This window comes from Pituophis catenifer, unplaced genomic scaffold (assembly GCF_029215685.1).
Source record: "Pituophis catenifer annectens isolate HBS135680 unplaced genomic scaffold, rPitCat1.0.hap2 SCAF_1, whole genome shotgun sequence".
NCBI classification, from domain to species: domain Eukaryota; kingdom Metazoa; phylum Chordata; class Lepidosauria; order Squamata; family Colubridae; genus Pituophis; species Pituophis catenifer.
The window spans coordinates 90052660-90075342 of record NW_027256881.1 but is presented as its reverse complement, the minus strand read 5'-3'; the positions used below and the strand labels follow the sequence as shown (position 1 = coordinate 90075342).

At 39.2% G+C, this 22683-nt stretch overlaps 1 protein-coding gene across 1 annotated transcript; it reads right to left on the bottom strand.

Annotated features, from left to right (window-relative positions):
• Nucleotides 1–2037: 2037 nt before the first annotated feature.
• Nucleotides 2038–13078, bottom strand: LOC139323256 (pantetheinase-like). The gene is made up of 7 exons (XM_070952539.1): nucleotides 12859–13078; nucleotides 12629–12759; nucleotides 10283–10475; nucleotides 9519–9813; nucleotides 7319–7692; nucleotides 5539–5709; nucleotides 2038–2667 (listed from the first exon to the last, which is right to left on the bottom strand). The coding sequence occupies exons 1-7, from the start codon at nucleotides 13069–13071 to the stop codon at nucleotides 2548–2550; spliced, it is 1497 nt and encodes a 498-aa protein (XP_070808640.1). The 5' UTR covers nucleotides 13072–13078; the 3' UTR covers nucleotides 2038–2547.
• Between the last annotated feature and the right edge of the window lie 9605 nt (nucleotides 13079–22683).

Sequence of the window (22683 nt, the reverse complement as noted above, 5' to 3'; positions counted from 1 at the left end):
GTCCTTATAGACTGGGGGGGGGGGGAGAGAAAACAAGATTGAAAAGGTAGATCAAGTGAAGACAGAGTGTTTGGAAATAGCATATATTTAATCAGATGACCTTTGATAATGTGATTGTTTCAGTTGTTGAGTTTTGATAGGGTTTCTTGAAATCAATCAGTAACAGTTTGATGCACTTTGAACTTTTTATGCTTCCAACAATATTTCTGTGTTTTGACTCTAATTCAAATCATCCAGACAAAGAAACAAATCTTTGAATATGTATGATTGGATTCAATTTGAGCAAGCAGACATATTGTTTTGCTCTTAGTCTTCTTCCTCTTTAAGAAAAAAAGGAATATTGTACTATTTTTCTATAAATATTCCAAAACTAAATATATAGACTGAAATCTAGGTGCTCTAGATTAAAACGCAGTCCTCAATTTACACATGGTTGCTTAATGACCAAAGTTACAATTGACCCTTCTCAAAAGCCATTTATGGCCCAATGTTGAAGTTACGATAGCCACACCTATCCCCGTTAGAGTCAAGTATAGTCTCCCAAAATTAATTCTATTGCCTCAATTTGCCTCTCTCTTATCTGGGCAAGTGGGAACACTTCTAAAGAAACATTTACAATGGAATACTTTTTAAAGCAATTGTCTCAATTAGAAATAAAACAAAGAACACAAAAAGCCGATAACATTCAAACTTGTTCTACTCACCGGCTTTCTTTTGCAACTTCTGCTTCTACTTCCTCATTCTGGAAGACCAGAGGTTGTCCAAAACAATGCCTGGAATGCCTGGATGAATGCCTGGAAGGGTGATTACTGGTTTTTATTGGACCGTCTCTTGATTTTGCCTGAGTCCAACTAATAGTTAACACATTGCTTTCCCAATACTATTTGGCACCTAATACAAGCAGTTGTATGCTGATTAGAGTCTCAGACTTTTGTCTGTTTCTTTGCAGGGAGAAACAAAGTTGCTCATAATTTCAATCTGCCATAGAAAGAGAGAAGTGAGCAACTAGGAATGCATCATCTGTCTCTGTGGTTTCATCCCGAAACCCCCAAAATTTTACCCTAAGACTGTCTACTGCTGACCTCACCCCATTCCCAAGAGGTCTGTAAGGGACGTGCATAAGAGCACCAGTGTGCCTACCGTCCCTGTCCTAATGTTTCCTATCTATTTTATGTATTAAGTTCATGCTTATACTTATATATATTACCTAATACGTTCTTGACAAATAAAATAAATAAATAAATAAACAAACTCTATACATAAATATGTATTGTAGATGAATATAAGGAAGTGCCAGTTGCTAACTTAGAACGGAAAAGCAAATGATAGACTGTATTTTAAAATTGCCCATCTGGAAACAGATTTCTTAGTAATTTAACATTGGGAGATGTTTTAATTCATTTATTAAATTATTTATGAGCCATGGTGGCACAGTGGTTAGAGTGCAGTACTGCAGGATACTTCTGCTGACTGATTGCAATTTGGCAGATCAAATCTCACCAGGCTCAAGGTTGACTCAGCCTTCGATCCTTCCAAGGTGGGTAAAATGAGGACCCAGATTGTTGGGGGCAGTGGTGGCTTGCTCCCAGTTCTGTCCGGTTCTATAGAACTGCTAGTAAAACTGGCGGGAGGCTCCACCCACCCAGCACGATGTCATTATTGGTGATCTGTGCATGCGCAGAAGCTTCTATACATAAGAGAGCGAACCGGTAGTAAAGGTAAATAGAACCCACCCCTGGTTGGGGGCAATAGGCTGACTCTGTAAACGGCTTAGAGAGGATTGTAAAAGCACTGTAAAATGGTATACAAAGTCTAAGTGCTATTGCTATTATGGGAAAAAAGTGATTAACTTTTGTGAAAGCTATTTAAGAATTGATGTTGGTTTGAGAATTGGCACATAATGCAATAATGATTTGCGTACAGCAAGTAAAATATTGACTCTACCTGTGATGATGGTTGATGCTATGAATGGAGCGAGGAAGAGGAGGAGAAGAAGAGTCCCCTCACCACTGACAAAAAGAACCACAAATATTTTGGGAGAAGCGAAAAGCATTTTATTAAAGGGGTTCAAGATAGGGCAGAGAAACAAATGATACATACATTTTAATATATATGGGTCAGAAAGATAAATAAATAAGGCATTGATTAGATATGAGAGAAAACAAATTTCTAAACCAGTGGTAGTCAACCTGGTCCCTACCGCCCACTAGTGGGGGTTCCAGCTTTCATGGTGGGCGGTGGGGTTTTGTCCGATACTGAAGCACTTTTCTGTTTTTTAATTTAATTGACTTTTTAAAAAATTTTCATAGCATTATTTAAAAACATTTTCATTAGGTTTTTATAAAATTCCCCATGACCATTTAAATTTCTGAAAATATACTATTTGTATTGCCCACGCATAAGTTTAGTTCATGTTATGTAAGTGAAACTAAATGGCGTTATAGTGCAACCGCAAAAAAAGAGAACCTCGTCCCAGAATAGCTCGCGCATCACCATTACTGTGGAATATCGTCCACATGAAAGGAAAGTAAATCATGAAGGCCTGGTTCATGGTGCGGTGGAGGTAGGATGTGGAGAGTCTTTTTCATACCATCTTCCAAAAAGAGCTGCCACTAAAAGTGGTTTTGACAGGCCTTTCTCACTTATCATCTGTCCATCAGGCAAAACCTGGAGGTAAAAAAAAGTATACATTTAAAAATCACATGTGCAAAACTTTTATTGGAGAAGGAATATGCTTGAGAATACAGACAGCTTAATCGCTGAAAATTAAGCATAGCAGCTTCCAATCAGGATTTTTTATTTATTTTTTGCCTTATGCAGCTTGCTATCTGACAAAACAATCCAGTTTCATCAATCTCTACTGTTGCCTGTTCTAAATAAAGATAACATCTGGTTACTCGCTGATCTTGGAGGGGAAATGGTCTGGTTTGTTTCGAGGCCTCTATGATTCATATTCCTGATACTTTTGGGGCCAGAATTATAGGTGATGTTTGGCAGCGCTGTTTTGTCACAAATTACAGTATAAGCACATAGTGGACAAGGGTTAGAACTCGTTCAAATATGAAGACAGACTTGAGGTACAGGGGTTTACTCTTTGATTCTCAGTATGGGCCTAAACTATAGCATGGACCCTAGATGGCAACAGAAGTGTCTTCTAGCAGGACATGGTCAAACCTTCTCTTTATTACAAAAAGGTAAAGGTAAAGGTTCCCCTCACACATATGTACTAGTTGTTCCCAATTCTAGGGGGCGGTGCTCATCTCCGTTTCAAAGCCGAAGAGCCAGCAGTGTCCAAAGACATTTCCGTGGTCATGTGGCCGGCACGGCTAAATACCAAAGGGACATGGAACACTGTTTCCTTCCCTATTTTTCTACTTGCATTTTTTACATGCTTTCGAACTGCTAGGTTGGCAGAAGCTGGGACAAGTAACAGGAGCTCACCCCATCACACAGCACTAGGGATTCAAACTGCTGAACTGCCGACCTTTCAATCGACAAGCTCAGCTTCTTAGCCACTGACCTACCGCGTCCTTCTCTCTTTATTATAAGCTTAGAAATAAAGAACACAGGGACTCAGTTTGTCTTTCGTGGCTGAATAATTTAGTACACAACCATAGAGAACAGGCATGGGAGGTCAATGTGCTAGTCCAGTCTAATGTAGCCTGCTTTAGATGAAACCCTCAGCACTTCCAGCAAAAGCTGTTCTTCACCTACCACTGTCATATAGATCCCAGTTCAGAGGAGAAGGAGGAGTTGAAACCAGGACCATCCAATGGGGATGGCACATCTCCTCTAGAATGTTTGGAGAGGTCAGGGGATAAAGGTGATGCTGTCCCAGGCCCCTCAGGCAGGGGTGAAATGTTGGGAACGGATCACTTGATCCGGTAGCAATGGAGGCGGGTGGTTCAGAGAACTGGTAGCAAAAATCCCCACCCACCCCCCATGCCCAGCTGAGCCGCACATCATCAGAGGCTTTTTTTTTCACTTTTAAAAGCATTTTTTCTACAACTTCGGCAGAAAAAATGCTTTTAAAAGTTTTTTTAAAAAGCCTCTGATGATCACGCGGCTCGTCAAAGGCATTTAAAAGAAAAAATACCCCTTGTTTTCTTTTAAATGCTCTGAGGATCCAAGCTGAGTTCCCTGATCAGAAAACAAGGGTTTTTTTCTTTTAAATGCTCTGACGATCCCAGCTGAGTTCCCTGATAGGCAGAGGCTTTTTTCAAAAAGCCTCTGCCAATCAGGGAACTCAGCTGGGATCCTCAGAGCCTTTTGAAAACATTTTTTTACAACCTCTTAGCCAAAGAGGTTGTAGAAAAAATGGTTTTAAAAGTAAAAAAAAAAAAAAAATTGGCCATGCCCACCCAGTCACATTACCCCACCACCATCAAACCACGCCCACAGAACCGGTAGTAACAAAGTTTAGATTTCACCCCTGCCCTCAGGCATTGGGAGAGGTGGGTTGACCAGACAGGAGCTTCCTGCCCTCACAGACATGGGGAGGGGGGGAGGGAATCTGCTGCAGACAGGCAATGGTGATGAGAGACAGCAGATCCCTCTGATGAGGAACAATTACAAAGGAAGTCTGCAAGCTGCTCGGGAGGTCTCCCTGCCCCTCCTCACAAGGAATACCTGGCTAGAGTTGACTTAAGCAGAGGCCGGGGGGTGGGGGGAGATAGTCTTCGTTGGGAACAATTGTTTACTTTGGCATGCACTCCCCCAGTCTTGGAAAAACTCAGCCTTGACTCATGTTTCTGCTAGTGCCTTGCCTTGTGCCTTTGCCTTGTCGACTTGTCTTGCCCTGTGGACCTTGACTCTGGACCTCGTACCATGAACTTGCAGCTTGTCTTTGCCATCGGGAATTGGTTTTTGTTGCTTGCTGGCTTTTGTTTGTGGCTGCCTTCAGGGAAGTTTGGGGTGAAGCCTTACCGGGGCCGTTGTAGGGCTGTTTGTTGTGGAATTTAACAGAGCAATAAAGGACTCTATTGAAGTCTGCTGCTGCCTAGACAATCTGGGTCATAACACACTATTGGTTTTCCAGTGGTTACTTGCTGGATATAATGGGTGCAAGTCTTCTTCACTGAGGGAAAATAGTATATTGGATGAATCACAGAGCAGAGTCGTCAACTAATGATATTAGAAAAAAATGGTTGCCAAGAAGCAATGGATGGAAACTAATCAAGGAGAGAAGCAACCTAGAACTAAGAAGAATTTCCTGACAGTTTGAACAATTAATCTGTGGAACAACTTGCCACCAGAAGTTGTGGGTGCTTGGACACTGGAGGCTTTTAAGAAGAGATTGGACAACCATTTGTCTGAAATGGTATAGGGTTTCCTGCCTGAGCAGGGGGTTGGACTAGAAGACTTCCCAATTCTGTTCTGTTCTGTTCTGTTCCATAGAGACTAGTGAAATTGCAGATATGCTTTTAACATAATCACAACACTATTCTTGTAACTGCGTATGTATTTTTCAAGTGGCTTATTTGTTAACCTAAAAATATCTCAAGAAGTCAATATGCTTGCTGAAGTTTAGAAACTTACCTTAAATTCTCCAGGAGCCAGTTGGGTCCCACTGAGTAGCACTTCAGGAAACACATAATTAGTGTTAAATGAGCCACTGAGGGAAAAGAAATTGAACCTGGTAACAGCAGTATCAACTCGCTGGCCACATGATTTCAGCTCTGTGCTGTTACACTTCAGGAGTGTGCAGATCTACAGTCAGAGGGGAGAAAAAAGGAATCAGGTCGACCAAAATGAAGAATAACAGCCCATGCTGTCCGCAACAGCTGGAACAATCTACACTACTACTAAACACTTATGCATTAAAATTGTTTTTATTGCCATTTCTTCAGCTGAAAAGATTCCTGGGTGGATTTATACAACCTCAAGCAATATAGAGTACTCTATTTTCAGGAGGTTGCTAAAACTAAAAAAAAAAAAAAAAAGAGTGAAAGAGCAAATAACTCTTAGCGCAAGCCCTTCAATATTATTTTTGTAATCTGTCCTTTAAAAGTTGTACGCCATATTCCTCTAGCAAGTCTTTTCAGGGTCCCTATTCTTTTAGATATAATGAAGCTATTAGGAATAGTTCATTTTTTAATTTCAGTCCTTTTCCTAGAAAAGGATTGTTCTATGAGAACTGTCATACATCACTCTTTTATATAATCATCTCATAGAATGGCTCAGACTAAAAGCATTGTGATTAACACCAGCTGTCTGCAATTACTGCAAGTTCGAATTTCACCAGGCTCAAGGTTGACTCAGCCTTCCATCCTTTCTATAAGGTAGGTAAAATGAGGACCCAGTTTGTGGGGGCAATAAGCTGACTTTGTATAAATATACAAAAGTATGAAGGCTATTGCTTAACGCATTGTAAGCCGCCCTGAGTCTCCAGAGAAGGGCGGCATATAAATCAAAATTTTTTAAAAAATAACTAAAATATGTGTGTTTCCAGAACATCACATGTTACACTCCAGTTCTGTGAGCTGCATTGGTTGTCAGTTTGCTTCCAGGCCCAATTCAAGGTGTTGGTCTTAACCTTTAAAGCCCATCTTGGCATGGGACCCAGTTATCTGAGGGATCACCTCTTCCCAATTATATCAGCCCAGCTCATCATTTCGGAAAATCCTCAAGACCTAGTTATGTCACCAGGCCTGAGGCTCCCAGGGAACCAGAAAATTGCTTAAATGGTTCCATTGTTGAGGTGGTCATTTTTATCCTCTGTTTGCCTAGTGGGGTTTTATATTTGTTTTTTATACTATTTATTTCTTAATGTGTGTGTGTGTGTGTGTGTTTCATCTGATTGTTATATGCTGTCAAGAGTCACTTTTGACAGCTATACAAATTTGGTAAATAAATAAGAATGGCGAAAAGACGGAAGAATAGTCTTATTTGTGTTGTTTGTGCGTATGTAGCCCTGACGGCTTTGTCACGCTGAAAGTTTTTTTCCCCTTCAATTCATAGAAAGTACTTTATCATGGAAAGTTTCCCCACCCCACCCACTTCCATTCAGTAGAAAGTATTTTATTCAGGTCAGGCATATCCTGAAGCAATGAAGCAGATGTTTCAGGCATCCAATACTGACGCTGAATGTCAAAGCTATTTATATGCCTTTTGGCTTTTGCTGACTTTCTAAATAGCCTGCTGCCTTCCGCTGTGGTAAAAGATGCCGGCAAGAAGGAGAGTTTAACTGGAAATCTAACTGTTGCCAACATGCCTTAGTCAGAACAATAACCTGCTCCAGTTGAGATATGGATCCCTGCTCTTCTCCCTTCCATACACGAAAGTCCCACAACCCATCATGCCTCATCAAGTCCTTTACCTGCAAATAATATTCTCCTTCAATCACATGAAGCCCATCAAAAACACCCAAAGCATAAAATTCATCCTCTTGTTTTTCTGCCATACTGTAGTTCAAATAACAGCACAGGTTTTTCTGGCAGACGGTATAGTTTCCTGCCTCTTGCAAGAGTTCTGTAAAGGTGAAATCATCAAAATAGATACTGCTGTGAAATACTGGGCTCTCTGGTGAGAAATGTTGAAGCCCTGATGCATACAAGCTCCAGTTGAAAGGTGGAGGGTAGGTGGGAGAAAGACGGGGACGTGCCTCAATTTCTGCGACCAAGAGTTTGCCATTCTGGCTTTCCATATCAAAGTGATATGCCTTTGGGCCATTGGGTGTAAAAATGCCACTCCCTGTGAAGACAAAATAGATGGACAGATCTGTTCATTGTTCTACTGGTAGATCACAACTGTAATGGAATGCAGCTTGTCAAGTTCTTGCTAGAAACTGGCTTATGAAAATTTTGCAGAACCTGAAACAAAGCCAGATTCATCCCTGGTGAGTGAATACAAGAGGCCTGGATTTCTTACATGGATGATTCGAAATTCTAACCCTGATCAGTTCAGAAATCTGTTTCTTAAACAACTGTTCAGCTTTATCCTGCACCTGAAGGGGCTTCTTGGTGTCCCTCAGAGAAGGAATAGCAAAAGGAATAGAGGTAGTCCTCACTTACTGACAGAAGATGGGGCCAGAAAGTCTGTTGCTAAGGTGATGCAATCCACCTTAGTAGTTCAGTTCTCTGAACTACTCAAAATTTCCGCTACCAGTTCTCCAGAACCTGTCAGAACCTGCTGGATTTCACACCTGGTTTGTATGATGCCTCTTTTTAGGTTTATGCAATTGCCCTATCTAAAACAAATAATGAATTAAGAGTTTATTTATTTATTTATTTATTTATTTATTTATTTATTTATTTATTTATTTATTGGTTCGATTTATATGCTGTCCTTCTCCGGAGACTCAGGGCGGCTTACAATGCGTTAAGCAATAGCCTTCATACTTTTGTATATACCTGCTTAGTAGGGCTTTTGGCCCCCCCTAAGCAGTGCTCTTTTTTATACAAAGTCAGCTTATTGCCCCCACAATCCGGGTCCTCTTTTTACCTACCTCAGAAGGATGGAAGGCTGAGTCAACCTTTAAGCCTGGTGAGATTCGAACTTGCAGTAATTGCAGGCAGCTGGCAACTAAGTGCTATTTAACAGCGCTTTAGTCTGCTGCTCCACCAAGATTCCTTAGTTGGAGTTGGAGCCAACAGGAGATTGTTTCTCCCTGGATGACTGAATTACTTTAAGTTTTGACACCAAAACCACCTTGGCATATTTATACCTAATTTACATTTGGGTAGAGCAATTTTAAATGCAATTATTTAACAATCAAGCAGAGTTTTATAAAACAAAATTTAAGCCTTTTTCTTCCAGTTCCTCCCTCTCTATGTTCTTCTGACTTTGTCCCCATTGTGCTGACTCACTTCCCTTTTTATTCTTTACATTCTGTCAACATGGTCATTCTGTCAACATGGTCTCTCTAGTATTATGCTGAGTCACTTCCAAGTTGCTATATTCCCATTTCAATGTTTTGCTATATTTTATTTATTTAAAACATTTATACAGCCACCCATCTAATAACCAACTCTGTGCGTCTTCCAATCAGAAGTTAAAACAGCATAATGGCCATATTAAAACTATAAAACTAAGCACATTGAAAGCAATGAAAACCTGGCAAGAAATCAAATATAATACACCATCTCTCATCATTAAAATAGCAATAGCTATAGCACTTAGACTTATATACTGCTTCATAGTGCTTTGAAGTCCTTTCTAAGTGGTTTTGCAGAGTTAGCCTGTTGCCCCCGGTCCTCATTTTACCGACCTTAGAATGCTCAGCAGCAATAATAAATTTTATTTTCCACTGTGTTTGCCTATACATTATATGCTTACTTTATACATGTTGATCAGCCTCAATAAATCACAACAGTTGGATAGATTCTCATTACATGCTTAGCCATGAACTATGGTTCCAAAGCATTAAAGCCAAGGCCACACAACATGTCAAGTAAGACAAACAAACCACCTTATGATTTTCTGTGAGGTATTAAGCCAGTTGTTAGTATGCATTCATTTATATGCATGATACATATTAAGATCTAATTTTAAACCAAGTATAGAAAGGTTGTAATTACCAGTAATGTCCAAACTGGGTTTGTGTATATTAGCTGCAAGGATATTCACACGCATTCCCATTGCCCAGGCTGAGTAATATTGAACAGCAGACAGAAGGGGTAGAGTATTTAACCAAGCAGTTGGAAAAAGGATGGTGTCCACTTTGAATTTTTCCACCAATGAGACGGCAGGTTCACGAAAGTTAAGCATATCAGCACAAGTGAAAACGCCAAACTTCCCAAAGGAGGTGTTGAAGTTGACAAACTGTGGCTCCTTTGCAAAATTGAAGTGGATTTCGGAGGCAAAAAGATTGTACTGTTTATAAAAGGGGGGGTGGGGGTGGAGAGAGACAGAGATAAAGACAATTTATATCATTAGAAGAAAAATATTCCATAAAAACAGGGATGAACACATGTGATGCTGATGTTTTTCTATTACATATCTGTACTTTATTGCTTTCCTTTACAAGGTTACAAAAGAAACAATCAGGAAAAACTAAGTTATTGATAATAACTGGATTTTATATTCTCAAAACAAAGAGATGAACCCCTGAATGTTTCATGCTTCAAGTAGCACTTGGAGCAATCCTTGCTCCTTGAAGCTCTTATGGAAAAGTCAGGTGAGAGTATATGTTTCTTTTAATTCAAATACAGCAGCATTACTTTATATTTTGTACCGTGTTTACACAGAGGACTGTCTGACTGATAGCGCTACCATGTTTAGACAGCAACTAATGGACATTACAACATTTGAAGCCTATATTAGTCATCCTAATAATAGTTACCTTGTGATAACGGGCCAGAAACTTTCCTTCTGAATCATAAACAACATTGGTATTGTACTGATAGCGACCATCCCTGGGACACTTTGGATCACTGGAGTTGCACGGTTTCTTGTCGCCCATGTTGGCAACCACATAGATGCCATAATTCTTTGCCATGCAACTAAGCCTTTTCTGCACTGGGTTAAATCCAAACCTAAAATGGAAAGGAAGAACTGAATGAGAAAGGCAGTATCTAGGAACTAGAAATCTGGCAGATCGATCCACAGTGCACAGATACTAGCTTGGTAAAATGCATTTTGCATCTTGATATTGCATGCCTGGATGAAAGGGCTGGAGCTTGTGTCATGCAATTGCTGATTTTTGTTTGGATGAAATCTCTGATTCTGCAGATCCCTTTGTTCAGAAGTATTAACAGCCTTAAAGAGATCTCTCTCTTTTTTTTTTTTGAGTAGGAACAAACGAATAACATATTTTCAAGGAAATCTTAAGCAAAAATTATATATGGACGTCTTACTATCAGTATATCAATGGTGGCTAGAAAAGTGACCCCAGAAGAAGAGGCAAATTTATTACCTGTGGCTGGTTCATATTTTGTATAACCGTTTGCGTCTTCATAATATATATCAAGATTGGGGCTTGTATATTCTTTTGCAGTGTATACATTTATTCTACATACTAAAATTAAGATGGTGAAACATTGCATTAATTTGCCAGTAGTTCTAGATTGGCAATTCTGAGAATTTCTAGTCAGGCTATCCTGATGGAGGAATTCTGAGAGTTACAAGACCCATTCTTCTGGGTGACACTTGGCCTCTGGTCAGGTCACAGCTGACCAGAATTCTAGAGTTAACTAATATTATAACATCCCTTTAACTTTTGCATAAAATTGTTGGAAGAGGCTACCCGTTGCTTTGGATTGAATCAGTAGTATAGAAAGTAATGAAGATAATCTTGAAGCTATATAGGAAGCTGTTGCTTAGCCAAAGGGGGATGAAATATTTTTCATCAAAATGTCCAGATGGTATTTGGAAATTGTGCAGACAGACACCCACCACTTCACTGGAGTGTAAGAAGAGAGAGGTGGTATAGATTGATTAGATTTCCAAGATTCTATTGTTATAACCAGTCTCAATTCAAGTATCCTAAGCTTTCCTGTGGAGTTGGTTTTATAATTTAGTCTACCTAGTGGGGCTGACATCTCTGCTGATAATATCCACATATTTCAACCCAGAGCCAGTCCAGAAGTCCAGTGGACTCTTGATCTGGTGTCTACAGGCTGGGTGGGATAGAGCAGGTTGAAGGTGAATTCCACCAAGAGAGGAATGTTGTTTGTTCAGAAAACCTTTTAGCACTGTATCTGCTTGGGCCATAATATTCAGGGCAGCACTCCCCCAAAGGAAATTAACTTGATTTTTTACAGAGAATTATGTTCTCAGATATACAAAAGTGCAGTAAACTAAGGGATTTAAAATATGAATATATTACATGGAAAAAGCTATTGCCATACTGCCACCCAGTGACAGAAATCTGGGCAGACAAGTTTATGACTGCTTATCAATTCAGTCTGATACAATATTTTTAGAACTCCATAATTCTCCACATAAAATAATAAAAGAAATCTGCAAAATGTGTATGAACATTTTCTCTCAGAGACTTGTTTACTTATGGCAATATACTTCCCAAAGAAACCAGCTTTAATAAATTTAAATACAGAAAGAATTTTTTTTTTAAATGAGAAATCAAATTTCACTGGGAATCACTTGAAAACTCACATTTTAACAGCATTTCCTAATTGCATGTGCAATCTTACTCAAACAAAATTCAAGTAAAACATAATAAAATATTTTATATATGAGGTAAATAAAGTTGTATGGCTATTCTTAATTATCCAAGCAGCTATAATTCTGCCTTTACAGTAAAAATACAAATTGGAATCACTGTTGTGTACATACAAGAGCATTAGAAAAACCGACTGTTAGTTCACTATAAGAATGGAGAAGTGTGCTTATAAGTAACTGAGACTCATTATACTACTTTGTGTACTGAGCCTATATATTAAATTTATATGCTACACATCAGCGGTGGGTTTCCAAGTTTTACCACCAGTTTGCCTCCCGTGCATGCCTTCCGCGCATCTACCCGACCTTCCATGCATTGCTTGCTCACATGCTTTCCGTACATGCGCCTGGCCTGAAAAACATGCCTAAATAGGACGTCATAGAGCCAGAGCATGTGGGTTCACCTGAATTGGTACGAACCGGCTGAATACCATTTTCTCTACCCATCACACTAGCCAAAGTGGCTCTTCACCTTCAAGGAGATTCTACTTAGATTTGATGAGATTACCTTTCTGGATCATTGCACGGAATCCAGTTTACTTCAGGATCTGGTATATCCTCAAGATAAGGATAAACTGTTTCCCGAGTAAAGACCCACCCATAAATGCCATCTTCAGAGGTCACAATGATACGGGCTCCCTACAAAAAGAAAAGAAGAAGAATGCCAGTTCAGTGAAGAGATTCCACAGCTTCCAAGTACAAAGAAGATGGAATTTACTATTCCTGCGTGCGTTTTACCTGTTCAGCAGCTGTTTTGATGGCTTCTTCTAAGATGTCTAGATTTTTCTTCATTAAATTCAGGGCTTCTTCTGAAGAGACAAGTTTTGGTGTGGGTCCTGTAAGTATAACAGCATGCTCATAGACGGCAGCAAGGAATGTTTCCACAGCAGAGGCCCCAACAATAACCCCAGTCAGGAAGACAACCCAAAGGTGAGGCTGGAAGGCAGCCATGCTTACAGAGCCTAATTCTGGCTCAGACTGAAACCAAATGGGAGGTCTGTATATCTTAATAAGAAGGGAGGGATGGAGCTATTTGATGAGTGACAATTTATCTGTTACATCACCAGCTACTCTAAGAGAAGAGTATATTGCAAAATGCAGTAATTACCACATTACATCCTTTGTACCCAAACTTCCTGAAAGTAGAATTATCTTTATTAAGAAACATATTAGAAGAGACAGAGGCAGCATTCAGTTCCTGAAATGAAGTCAGTTTGATCTACCTGACACTGTAACTGGGAATTCCCCATTCAGGTTTCAAAGACACTTGGTAGAAAAAGTCAACCAATTACTTTGTATTCCACAATCAGATCAGATCAGCATAACTTTTTCAAAAAAAATACCAGAGATAATAGAAAATGTTATAGGGGGCCTGTTAAGCCAGTACATAACTAGATTTTAGTAAATGGAGAGGGCACTTAACCTTCCCTTCTCACCAGAGTCACTTTTGTGTGTGTCTGTATGGTGGGGGAAGTTGAGTCCAGGGTGAAATCCAGCAGGTTCTGACAGGTTTTGGAGAACCGGTAGAGGAAAACTTTGAGTAGTTCGGAGAACTGGCAAATACCACCTCTGCCTGGCCCCAGAGTGGGGAGGGAATGGAGATTTTGCAATATCCTTTCCCCAGGAGTGAAAAGGTAACAGAGTTCAGTAACAGATTTGTTAATGTCTGGAATGCACTACCAGACTCTGTGGTTTTATCCCAAATCCCCCCAAATTTTAACCTAAGACTGTCTATTGTTGACCTCACCTAAGAGGTCTGTAAGGGGCATGCATAAGAGCACCAGCGTGCCTACCATCCCTGTCCTAATATTTCCTATCTATTTTATGTATTCAGTTCATGCTTATACTTACATATATTATCTAATATGTATTTGACAAAATAAATAAAATAATAAATAAATAAATTCTGCTTGAAATTTTGGCAAGGTCTAAAGAGGCATCTAATGACATTAGTTATAAAGTGCTCATGGTTCCAGGATCCAACAGTTTTCAACATCTGATTATTATTATTATTATTATTATTATTATTATTATTATTATTATTAATAATAATAATAATAATAATAATAATAATAATAATAATAATAATAATAATAATAATAAAATTTCTATACCGCCCTACTCCCGAAGGACTCAGGGCGGTGAACAGCCAAGATAAAATACAGATACTACAAATATTAAAAAATCCCTTAAAATTATTAAATATTTTGGCTGAAACACAGATTAAAACACCCAATTTATAAAATCACGAATTAAAAATTTAAAAGAGGAGAGTTAGGCCAGGCCAGCCTGCTGAAATAGAAAAGTTTTGAGAGCATGACGAAACGTGCGCAGGTCCGGGATCCTCCGTATCTCCGGGGGGAGTTCGTTCCAGATGGTAGTGCCCCCACAGAGAAGGCTCTCCCCCTGGGGGCCACCAGTCGACACTATTTGGCCGACGGCACCCTGAGGAGCCCCTCTCTATGGGAGCGTACTGGTCGGTGAGAGGCTATTGGTAGCAGAAGGCGGTCTCATATATACCCCGGTCCGATGCCATGGAGCACTCTAAAGGTGGTAACCAACACCTTGAAGCGCACCCGGAAGACCACCAGGAGCCAGTGCAGCTCGCACAGGAGAGGGGTCACATGGGAGCGCCACGTCGCTCCCATAACCACCTGCGCGGCCGCATTCTGGAACAGCTGGAGCCTCCAGGTGCTCCTCAAGGGGAGCCCCATTGCAGTAGTCCAAGCAGGAAGTAACGAGAGCATGAGTGACCATATTTAACGAGTCCCGATCCAGAAAGGGACGCAACTGGCAAATCAGGCGGACCTGATAAAAAGTCCCCCTGGCCACGGCCGTCATGTGCTCTTCTAAAGACAGCCATGAGTCCAGGAGGACACCCAAGTTGCGAACCCTCTCCGTGGGTGCCAATGACTCGCCCCCAATAGTCAGTGATGGCACCAACTGATTATATCGAGATGTCGGAAACCACAGCCACTCGGTCTTGGATGGGTTGAGCCTGAGTCTGTTTCTCCCCATCCAGATCCGCACGGCCTCCGGGACATTACTTCAAGGGCATCATTGGGGTGGTCCGGGGTGGAGATGTACAGCTGAGTATCATCAGCGTACTGATGGTACTTCACCCCGAAACCATGGATGATCTCACCTAGCGGCTTCACATAAATGTTGAACAGAAGGGGTGAGAGGACCGACCCTTGTGGCACCCCGCATACAAGGGGCCTCGGGGTCGACCTCTGCCCCCCTGTCAACACGGACTGCAACCGGTCAGAGAGAAAGGAGGAGAACCAGCGTAGGACGGTGCCCCCCACCCCTAACTCCACTAGCCGGTGCAGCAAGATACCATGGTTGATGATATCAAAAGCCGCTGAGAGGTCTAATAGGACCAGGACAGAGGAACAACCCCTGTCCCGAGCCCTCCAGAGATCATCAACCAACGCGACCAATGCCGTTTCCGTGCTGTACCCAGGCCTGAAGCCCGACTGGAACGGATCCAGATACGATGATTCATCCAGGTACTGGGGGAGCTGTCACGCTACCACACTCTCAACAACCTTCGCAACGAAGCGAAGGTTGGAGACTGGACGATAATTTGCCAACACTGCAGGGTCCAGGGAAGGCTTCTTGAGGAGAGGCCTCACCACTGCCTCTTTCAAGGCAGCAGGGAAGACACCCTCACTCAAAGAAGCATTTATAATCCCCTGGAGCCAGCCTCGTGTAACCTCCCGAGAGGCCAGCACCAACCAGGAGGGACACGGGTCCAGTAAACATGTGGCTGCGCTCAGTCTGCCCAGTATCCTGTCCACGTCTTCGGGGGTCACAGAATCAAACTCTTCCCAGATAATACTCACAAGACCTGCCTCTGTCCTCCCCGCTGATGACTTCCTGATCGCAGCTCCCTTTCTGGTACACTTCCTGGTAGGCTTCAAATACGGTAGTCTTTGTTTGTCCCCTTAAGGTATTTCCTCTCAATTAAGCCTTTTTTGGTTAAGGTTACAAAACCTGCTTTACAGCTACTTGGTGACATTCTAAGATTCTCACTCTCAGAAATGTACACATCCGCACACAGAATGCTTTCAAAAAGGTTTTTCTTCGCTAAGTTATATAAAAGTTATCAATACCAATATTTCTTAAATTCTTTAAAATTATAACATATTCTTCTTCTTTCTATAATCTATCTGTTCTAATAATCAAAGCCATAAATCGCAAGTTTATTTTTTTTCCCCAGTTTTATGCAAAAAGTCCATAAGAAGCTTCGAGTCATCAATAAATGTAGGTCGCATCGCACTCATGTTGAAAGCATTTATGTGCTTCTGGATTGAAAGGATTAGCCGGTGACATCAGCACTGTCTGGGGGAAGCCCAGTTGGGGGAAGCCCAGTTTCATGTCCCCATCAGGAGCTGGAGCGAAAGATGGGAGCTCACCCTGCCCCATGGCAGCGCTTGGGTCTCGAACTCAAGCTTCCTAACCTTCAATAAATGTAGATAATGTCTTTTCTTTTTTCAAAGAAGTCAGTTTACTCTTTTCAACAAAATGTGTCAAATTTACCAACCAGTCCTCCAGAATGGAGAATGCTGAATCTTTCCATTAAATCTTCAATTGAATATTGATCTTTAATATCCTTTATATCAAAGTATATATTTGAATCCAAAACTGTTTAGCTATTTTACAAGTCAACAAAGCATGAAAATGTCCCATCAGGATGTTCACATTTCAAACATATTTTTGAAGTGCCTTTATACATTCTAGATCAGGTGGGATCAAACTCGATTTCATTGAGGGCTGAATCAGGATTGTGTTTGACCTCAGGGGTGGGGGGTGGGGGGCATGGCCAGGGTTGGCATGGCCAGCTTGACATCACTCATGTTGGGGGCGCCTGTGGTGGCCCGAGCACCCTGCCAATGAAAATGGGTTCCCAAGCTCCATTTTCAGCTGTGACGGCCTCCTGCAACCCTCTGCCAGCGAAAATGGAGCTCAGAAGGCCACACATGGCCCTCCTGAGCTCCATTTTCAGCTGGGATGGCCTCCTGAAACCCTCTGCTAGTGAAAACGGAGCTCAGGAGCTTCGTTTTCTCTGGCAGAGGCACCATGGGCCAGTCCTTCACTGCTTTCAAGGTGGCCCTGTGGGCCAGATCTAAGCACCCTTAGATCTGCCTTAAGTTTGACACCCATGTTCTAGATAATTTCTTTAGTGTCCTATACCAACAACACATTATTTTATAAAAAATATCTTTGAATCATAACACAATATATCCTGTTTTCCCCAAAATAAGACATCCTCTGATAATAAGCCCAATCAGGCTTTTAAGCTCATGGCAATAAGGCCAAATGCTTATTTCAGGGTTCAAAAAAATATAAGACAGGGTCTTATTTTCGGGAAAATACGGTATATTTCAACTCTTTTAACCACATATTTCCCACTGAGAGTTTCCCATCCCATCTTTATATCATAAACAAAATTATTAGCCCATTTTATCATATATTCTCTAACCAGTTTTTTTTCCTGTTTCAAATTTCAACAAAAGTTTATACATTTTCAAAATTAATATTCATAAACCATATGCAATTGTATTTCAAATTCTGTCTTACTTTGTTCCATACGTATTTTTACTGGAAAGTCTTAAAGGTTTTTTTGATGAAAGGTCTCAGGAAGAAGAAACTGTTTTGACTCAAAACATGGAGACAAAGGAGAATATAGTATCATTTCAAGGCTTGTTAGATAGTAGTGAGCTGTTGGAAGAAGATGGGGCAGAAATCCAGTTTAATGTGACTTTGGATAAAAAAGATGCTTTCCAGACCAAGAGGGAAAAGCAAAGGAATCTGGAAGAGTTTAATCAGGAGGACTTGAGAGAGATTTATGGGGGTTTCAAATTAAATGAAATAACTTTAAGAAGACAAAAACTTTCAAAGAGACATCAACCTCAAATCCAAATTTTAAAATTCTTGAAAATAAAAGCAGGAGGAGGAGCAATGCTGAAGAAGAAAGAATTATCGAAGAAAAAGGACTGGAAAAAATACAGAAAGAAGGGAAGAATTGAAGATTAATTTTTTCTGGGGAGGATTTTGGCAATAGATTGAGAAGCTTAATTAAATTTGTATTTTTAAAGTTTATTCTAAGATAATATAAAGGAAGTGTGTTATTACAATTGGTTTTGGATATAAAAATGATAGCTTTTTAAGAGTTATTGAGGCAAAAATGATAGCTTTTTAAGAGTTATCGAGCTATTAAAATGGCTAATTAAAAATTTGAGGGATACCTTTCTGAAGGGCTTGAAATTTATATTTTGAGAAATGACTTAATGTCTTATTGATGTATTAAGAGATTTTTAAAATGTTTAACATAAGATTATAGCATTTTAAGAAGGTATATGAGATAAAATGTTTAAAGTTTTAAAATGTTTAATTTTATGAAGGATTAAAGAGGATAAATGTCTAATTTAGAACTTTATTAGGGAGCAATGTTGATTGAGGAAGAAAGACTGGAAAAAATATAGAAATGGTTAATTAAAAAATTAAGGGATAGTTTCCTGAAGGTTTTGAAATTTATATTTTGAGAAATGAATTAAGAAGGTCTTATTGATGCATTAAGAGGTTTTTAAAATGTTTAATATAAGATTATACTATTTTAAAAGGTATAGGTGATAAAATGTTTAAAGTTTTAAAATGTTTAATTTAGAATTTTTAATGCTGAATAGTTAGAAATTGACAATTGGGTTTATGAAGGAATAAAGAGAAATGTTTAATTTAGAATCTTATTAGGGAGCAATGTTGAAAAAAGAAAGGTGTTGGAGGGATGAAAATGAAACTTATCAGTGTTTGTTAATGCTTGTAATATTGTTAAAGTTATTGGATTACATACCAAGAAAAAGGATTTTATATTCAGGAAGAAAGAATTTAACCCAATTGATTTTGAGAATTTACAAAAGGGAAGTTGATGAATTTGTAAAAGAGGAGTTAAAGAGTGTGAGGGAGTTTTAAACTTTGTAGTAGGTTAGTATATTTTAGCTTTTGCTTGTTAAATGTTATACCCTGTTTTTGCTCTGGGAAGTCGGGGTGTGTGGGGAGGGGGGGAGGGTTGGGTTGGGATAAAATTGTTGAATAGATAAAGGTACAAATATAAAAGTAAAGGTGGGGAAAATGTTACAACAAATGAAATGATAATATCAAAATATGATAAATATTGGAGGAGTAAGAGGAAAAAAGATGTATTCAGATGATACACTGATTGATTGATTATATATTGTATGTATGCTTGTTTATAAAATAAAAACTTTTTCAATAAAAAAAAGAAAAATCAGAAAATATACAAATAAATAAAATTGTTATTTCCTACAAAATTTATTACTTTTATTGTAAACCAGTAGGCAAAGTTTTAAGGATGGTACTACATTAGCACAATGCTCTTTGAAAAACATTAACAAAATAAACCCTCTGACCTACAGGTTGAGTAACCCAAGATCAGATTTTTAGTTCTTGGCCAAATGTGCTAGTTGTGTGTCAATGCCTGGTATCTAGCTTTAGATTGGGTAAGAGTGGGCATATAGCCCACTGGTTTTGATTCTGCTCCTCAATGTACTAGAGAACAAGTCTATTGCCTCTTCTGTATGACAATGTGAATATGATTATCACATTTCTCCTCAAGTCTTCTCTGTAAGGGATTCGACTGGAAGCATTGGGGCGAGATAGTTGGGGAATTAGCGGGTTCTGATGAACTCCATGAAAATCCGGACTGACGAACCGCTGCTGAGGGGTCTTCAGACCAGAACCATCCAGAGACGGGGAAGAAGGAGAGGCACCTTGGAAGACCAAGAGGAACAGGCAAGTTCCTCGAAGGTCAGAGGAATCTCTCTCCGATTCGGCGGCAGAGGCGGCAGCCATTGCAGCTGTCAAGAAGCTGGGGCAACTGGAATAAGTATTGAGTAGGAGCGATGAATGCTATGGAGTTTTTGAAGCCAACCCACAGGCAAAATAACAACAACAACAAAAAAATTATTTTAAAACCTGAAACCGCCAGTGTAAAACTAGCGGCTAATGGGTATGGGGGAAGAAAAAAGGATGTAAGCGGAATTTAAAGGGACAAAACCCCAAAAAGAAAATTTATTTTTGAATAAAGTTAACTGGAAAATTTTAAGAATTAGAAGAAATAACACCAAAATTGACTAAAGAATTGGAAAGAAAATAAATACATCCTTTCTTGTTGAAGACTTAAGAAAAATAAAAGACAATTGGATATTAAACCCTGCAACACAGGTGTTCTATACCTAAAGATAAACTAAAGGAGAAAAAAAGAGGGGAAAAGTATTGTTTAATTTGGACTGGACTATAAAACTGATTAACATTTTTTAACTTTAAAGTTAAAAAAAAAGAATTTAGATTGTTAACAAAGATTGATACAAAATGGACACTCTGTTAAACAATTAAGAGAATTGTGGATTCTAGAGAGACATCCTCAGGAGAAAAAAGAGCATTGCAAATTGGAATCTTTGTTTTGGAATACTTTGAACTATATCAGTGATAATACTTGTGAGAATTTTCAGGCAGGATTGCTTTGTCTGCAAGCGGCTTGACTTTGGGGAAAAAAAGGAAAACAGCGGAACTTTTAAATCTGGAACAATACTAATACAGAAAGAATAAAATGGTGCAGGAAATTAGAGAAATGATGGAAATGATGTACTCATCGTGCAAAGCGGAAATAAGAGGAATAATTATGATGCTACATGGAAAATCGAAACTTGAGGATCCAAAAACTGAGAGAGAGCATGTTCAAGCTGGCAAGAAAACAAAGATGGAGAAGCAAGACACAGAGACTGAAACAAAGAAGAAGATAAAGACAATGAGATTAATTTTGGAAAATTAATTGAATATATGGACAGTAATAATAAAAAGGAGGTTTTTAGAGATTACATTGGGATTAAAAATGGAAAGGGCAGAAAGAGACAAAGAAGGAGAGAAGGGTGGAATAGAAAGAACACAAAAAATTTAAAGGATTACACTGGGATTAACACTGAAAAGAAAAAAAAGAGAGGGAAAGGATGGGAAACAACAGGAAATGCAGGGCAAAATAGAAAAGTCCAGATTTGTGAAACACAGAATGGTTACACTGGGATAAACAGTAGGATAAATAATGGGGACATAGGAAAAGGAGAAAAGAGATGGGAAACAATGGGAAATTTAGGGCAAAAGAGGAGAGCTCAAGATTTCAAACTACAAAAGAAAAAAAAGGGGAAAGAAAAAGTTAAAAATAAAAATGGGAAGGGAGAAAAAGAAAAAGAAATGAAAGAGAAAGATGCTATAATTGAAATATGAATTGTAGTAAAAAAAATGGGAAACCATATGATTGTAAAAATGAAAGGAATAATAATTGGAATATTTGTATTGTATCTTTGAAATTTAGATAGTGATAAACTTTGGTTTTTTTTAACTTTTTTTAAGAAATATGAATAAGTTTAAATTGCAACAATTGAAATACTTTTAATGATATATGTGGAAAGTAGAAAGGATTAAGTTGTGGCTTGGATAACAGCTAGAATATTTTCAAAGTTAACTAGGGAAACCGTAATGGTTGAAATATTTTTAATACTTTAATTCTATAATGTGATGAATGTAGAAATGATTAATTGTAATAATTGAAATACTTCCAATTGTATATTATGTTGAAAGCAGAAATGGCTATAAGTAATTGATTTGTAAGTAATTGGATTGAATGGAAATAACTGGAATATTCATGTTCATATTCAGAATTTGATTAAGGTTAGAGATGAGAATATCCAGCTAATTGTTCCTCACAGGAACTTGTTTGCAGTTGCCTTGTTATCTTAATAGCTCTTCTCTGGAGTAGTTTGTCAGTATCCCAGTGGTGGGATTCAGCTAGTTCTCTCCAGGGAGGCTCTGCCCACCCACCCAGACGTAATGCATGAGTACGGCACATGCGCAGAAGGCCATGTGCTTGCGCAGAGGTGGCGCGTGCACTCACATTTACGAACCGTTAGGGAAGGTAAGTGAATCCCACCTCTGACTGCAGTGTCCAAAATTGGCAGAGTTTTCCAGAGTTGTTCCATCTGAACAAGTCAGGGTAAAGTGTGAAGGTTACATCATGCAATCTGGCCTTTATACCCCTGTTAATACACTCAAAATAGTATTTGTGTTTTTAGCAGCCAGGGCATCCAGATCTTTTTTATAATTTCTACTAATCCTCCCATCCTTTAATCTTTATTTTTTTCTCCCCTGATGTAGACTTGTTGCTTTGTTGCTTTAATTTATATGCCGCCCATCTCCGGAGACTCAGGGCGGCTTACAATGCGTTAAGCAATAGCCTTCATACTTTTGTATATTTATACAAAGTCAGCTTATTGCCCCCACAATCTGGGTGACATTTTTCTCTCTTAACTATCATCCTGTTCTGGCCCACTATTCAAGCCTGTCTAGATGTTTTTAAACTTCTCTTTTTTAAGGTATAGCTACTTCTCCTAATTTTATGTCATTTGCAAATTTGACAGTCAACGCCTGAATCCTTTTATCCAGTTCATTAGTAAAAATGTTAAATGGCACAAGGTCCTGAAAAGGAGC

Coding starts and splice junctions, on each gene's coding strand:
- LOC139323256 (XM_070952539.1), bottom strand. CDS start 13,071: ATGGCTGCCTTCCAGCCTCACCTTTGGGTTGTCTTCCTGACTGGGGTT. Junction 12,760..12,858: donor TCAAAACAGCTGCTGAACAG/GTAAAACGCACG, acceptor TTCTTTTTGTAG/GGAGCCCGTATCATTGTGAC. Junction 2,668..5,538: donor TGGCTCCTGGAGAATTTAAG/GTAAGTTTCTAA, acceptor TTTTACCTCCAG/GTTTTGCCTGATGGACAGAT.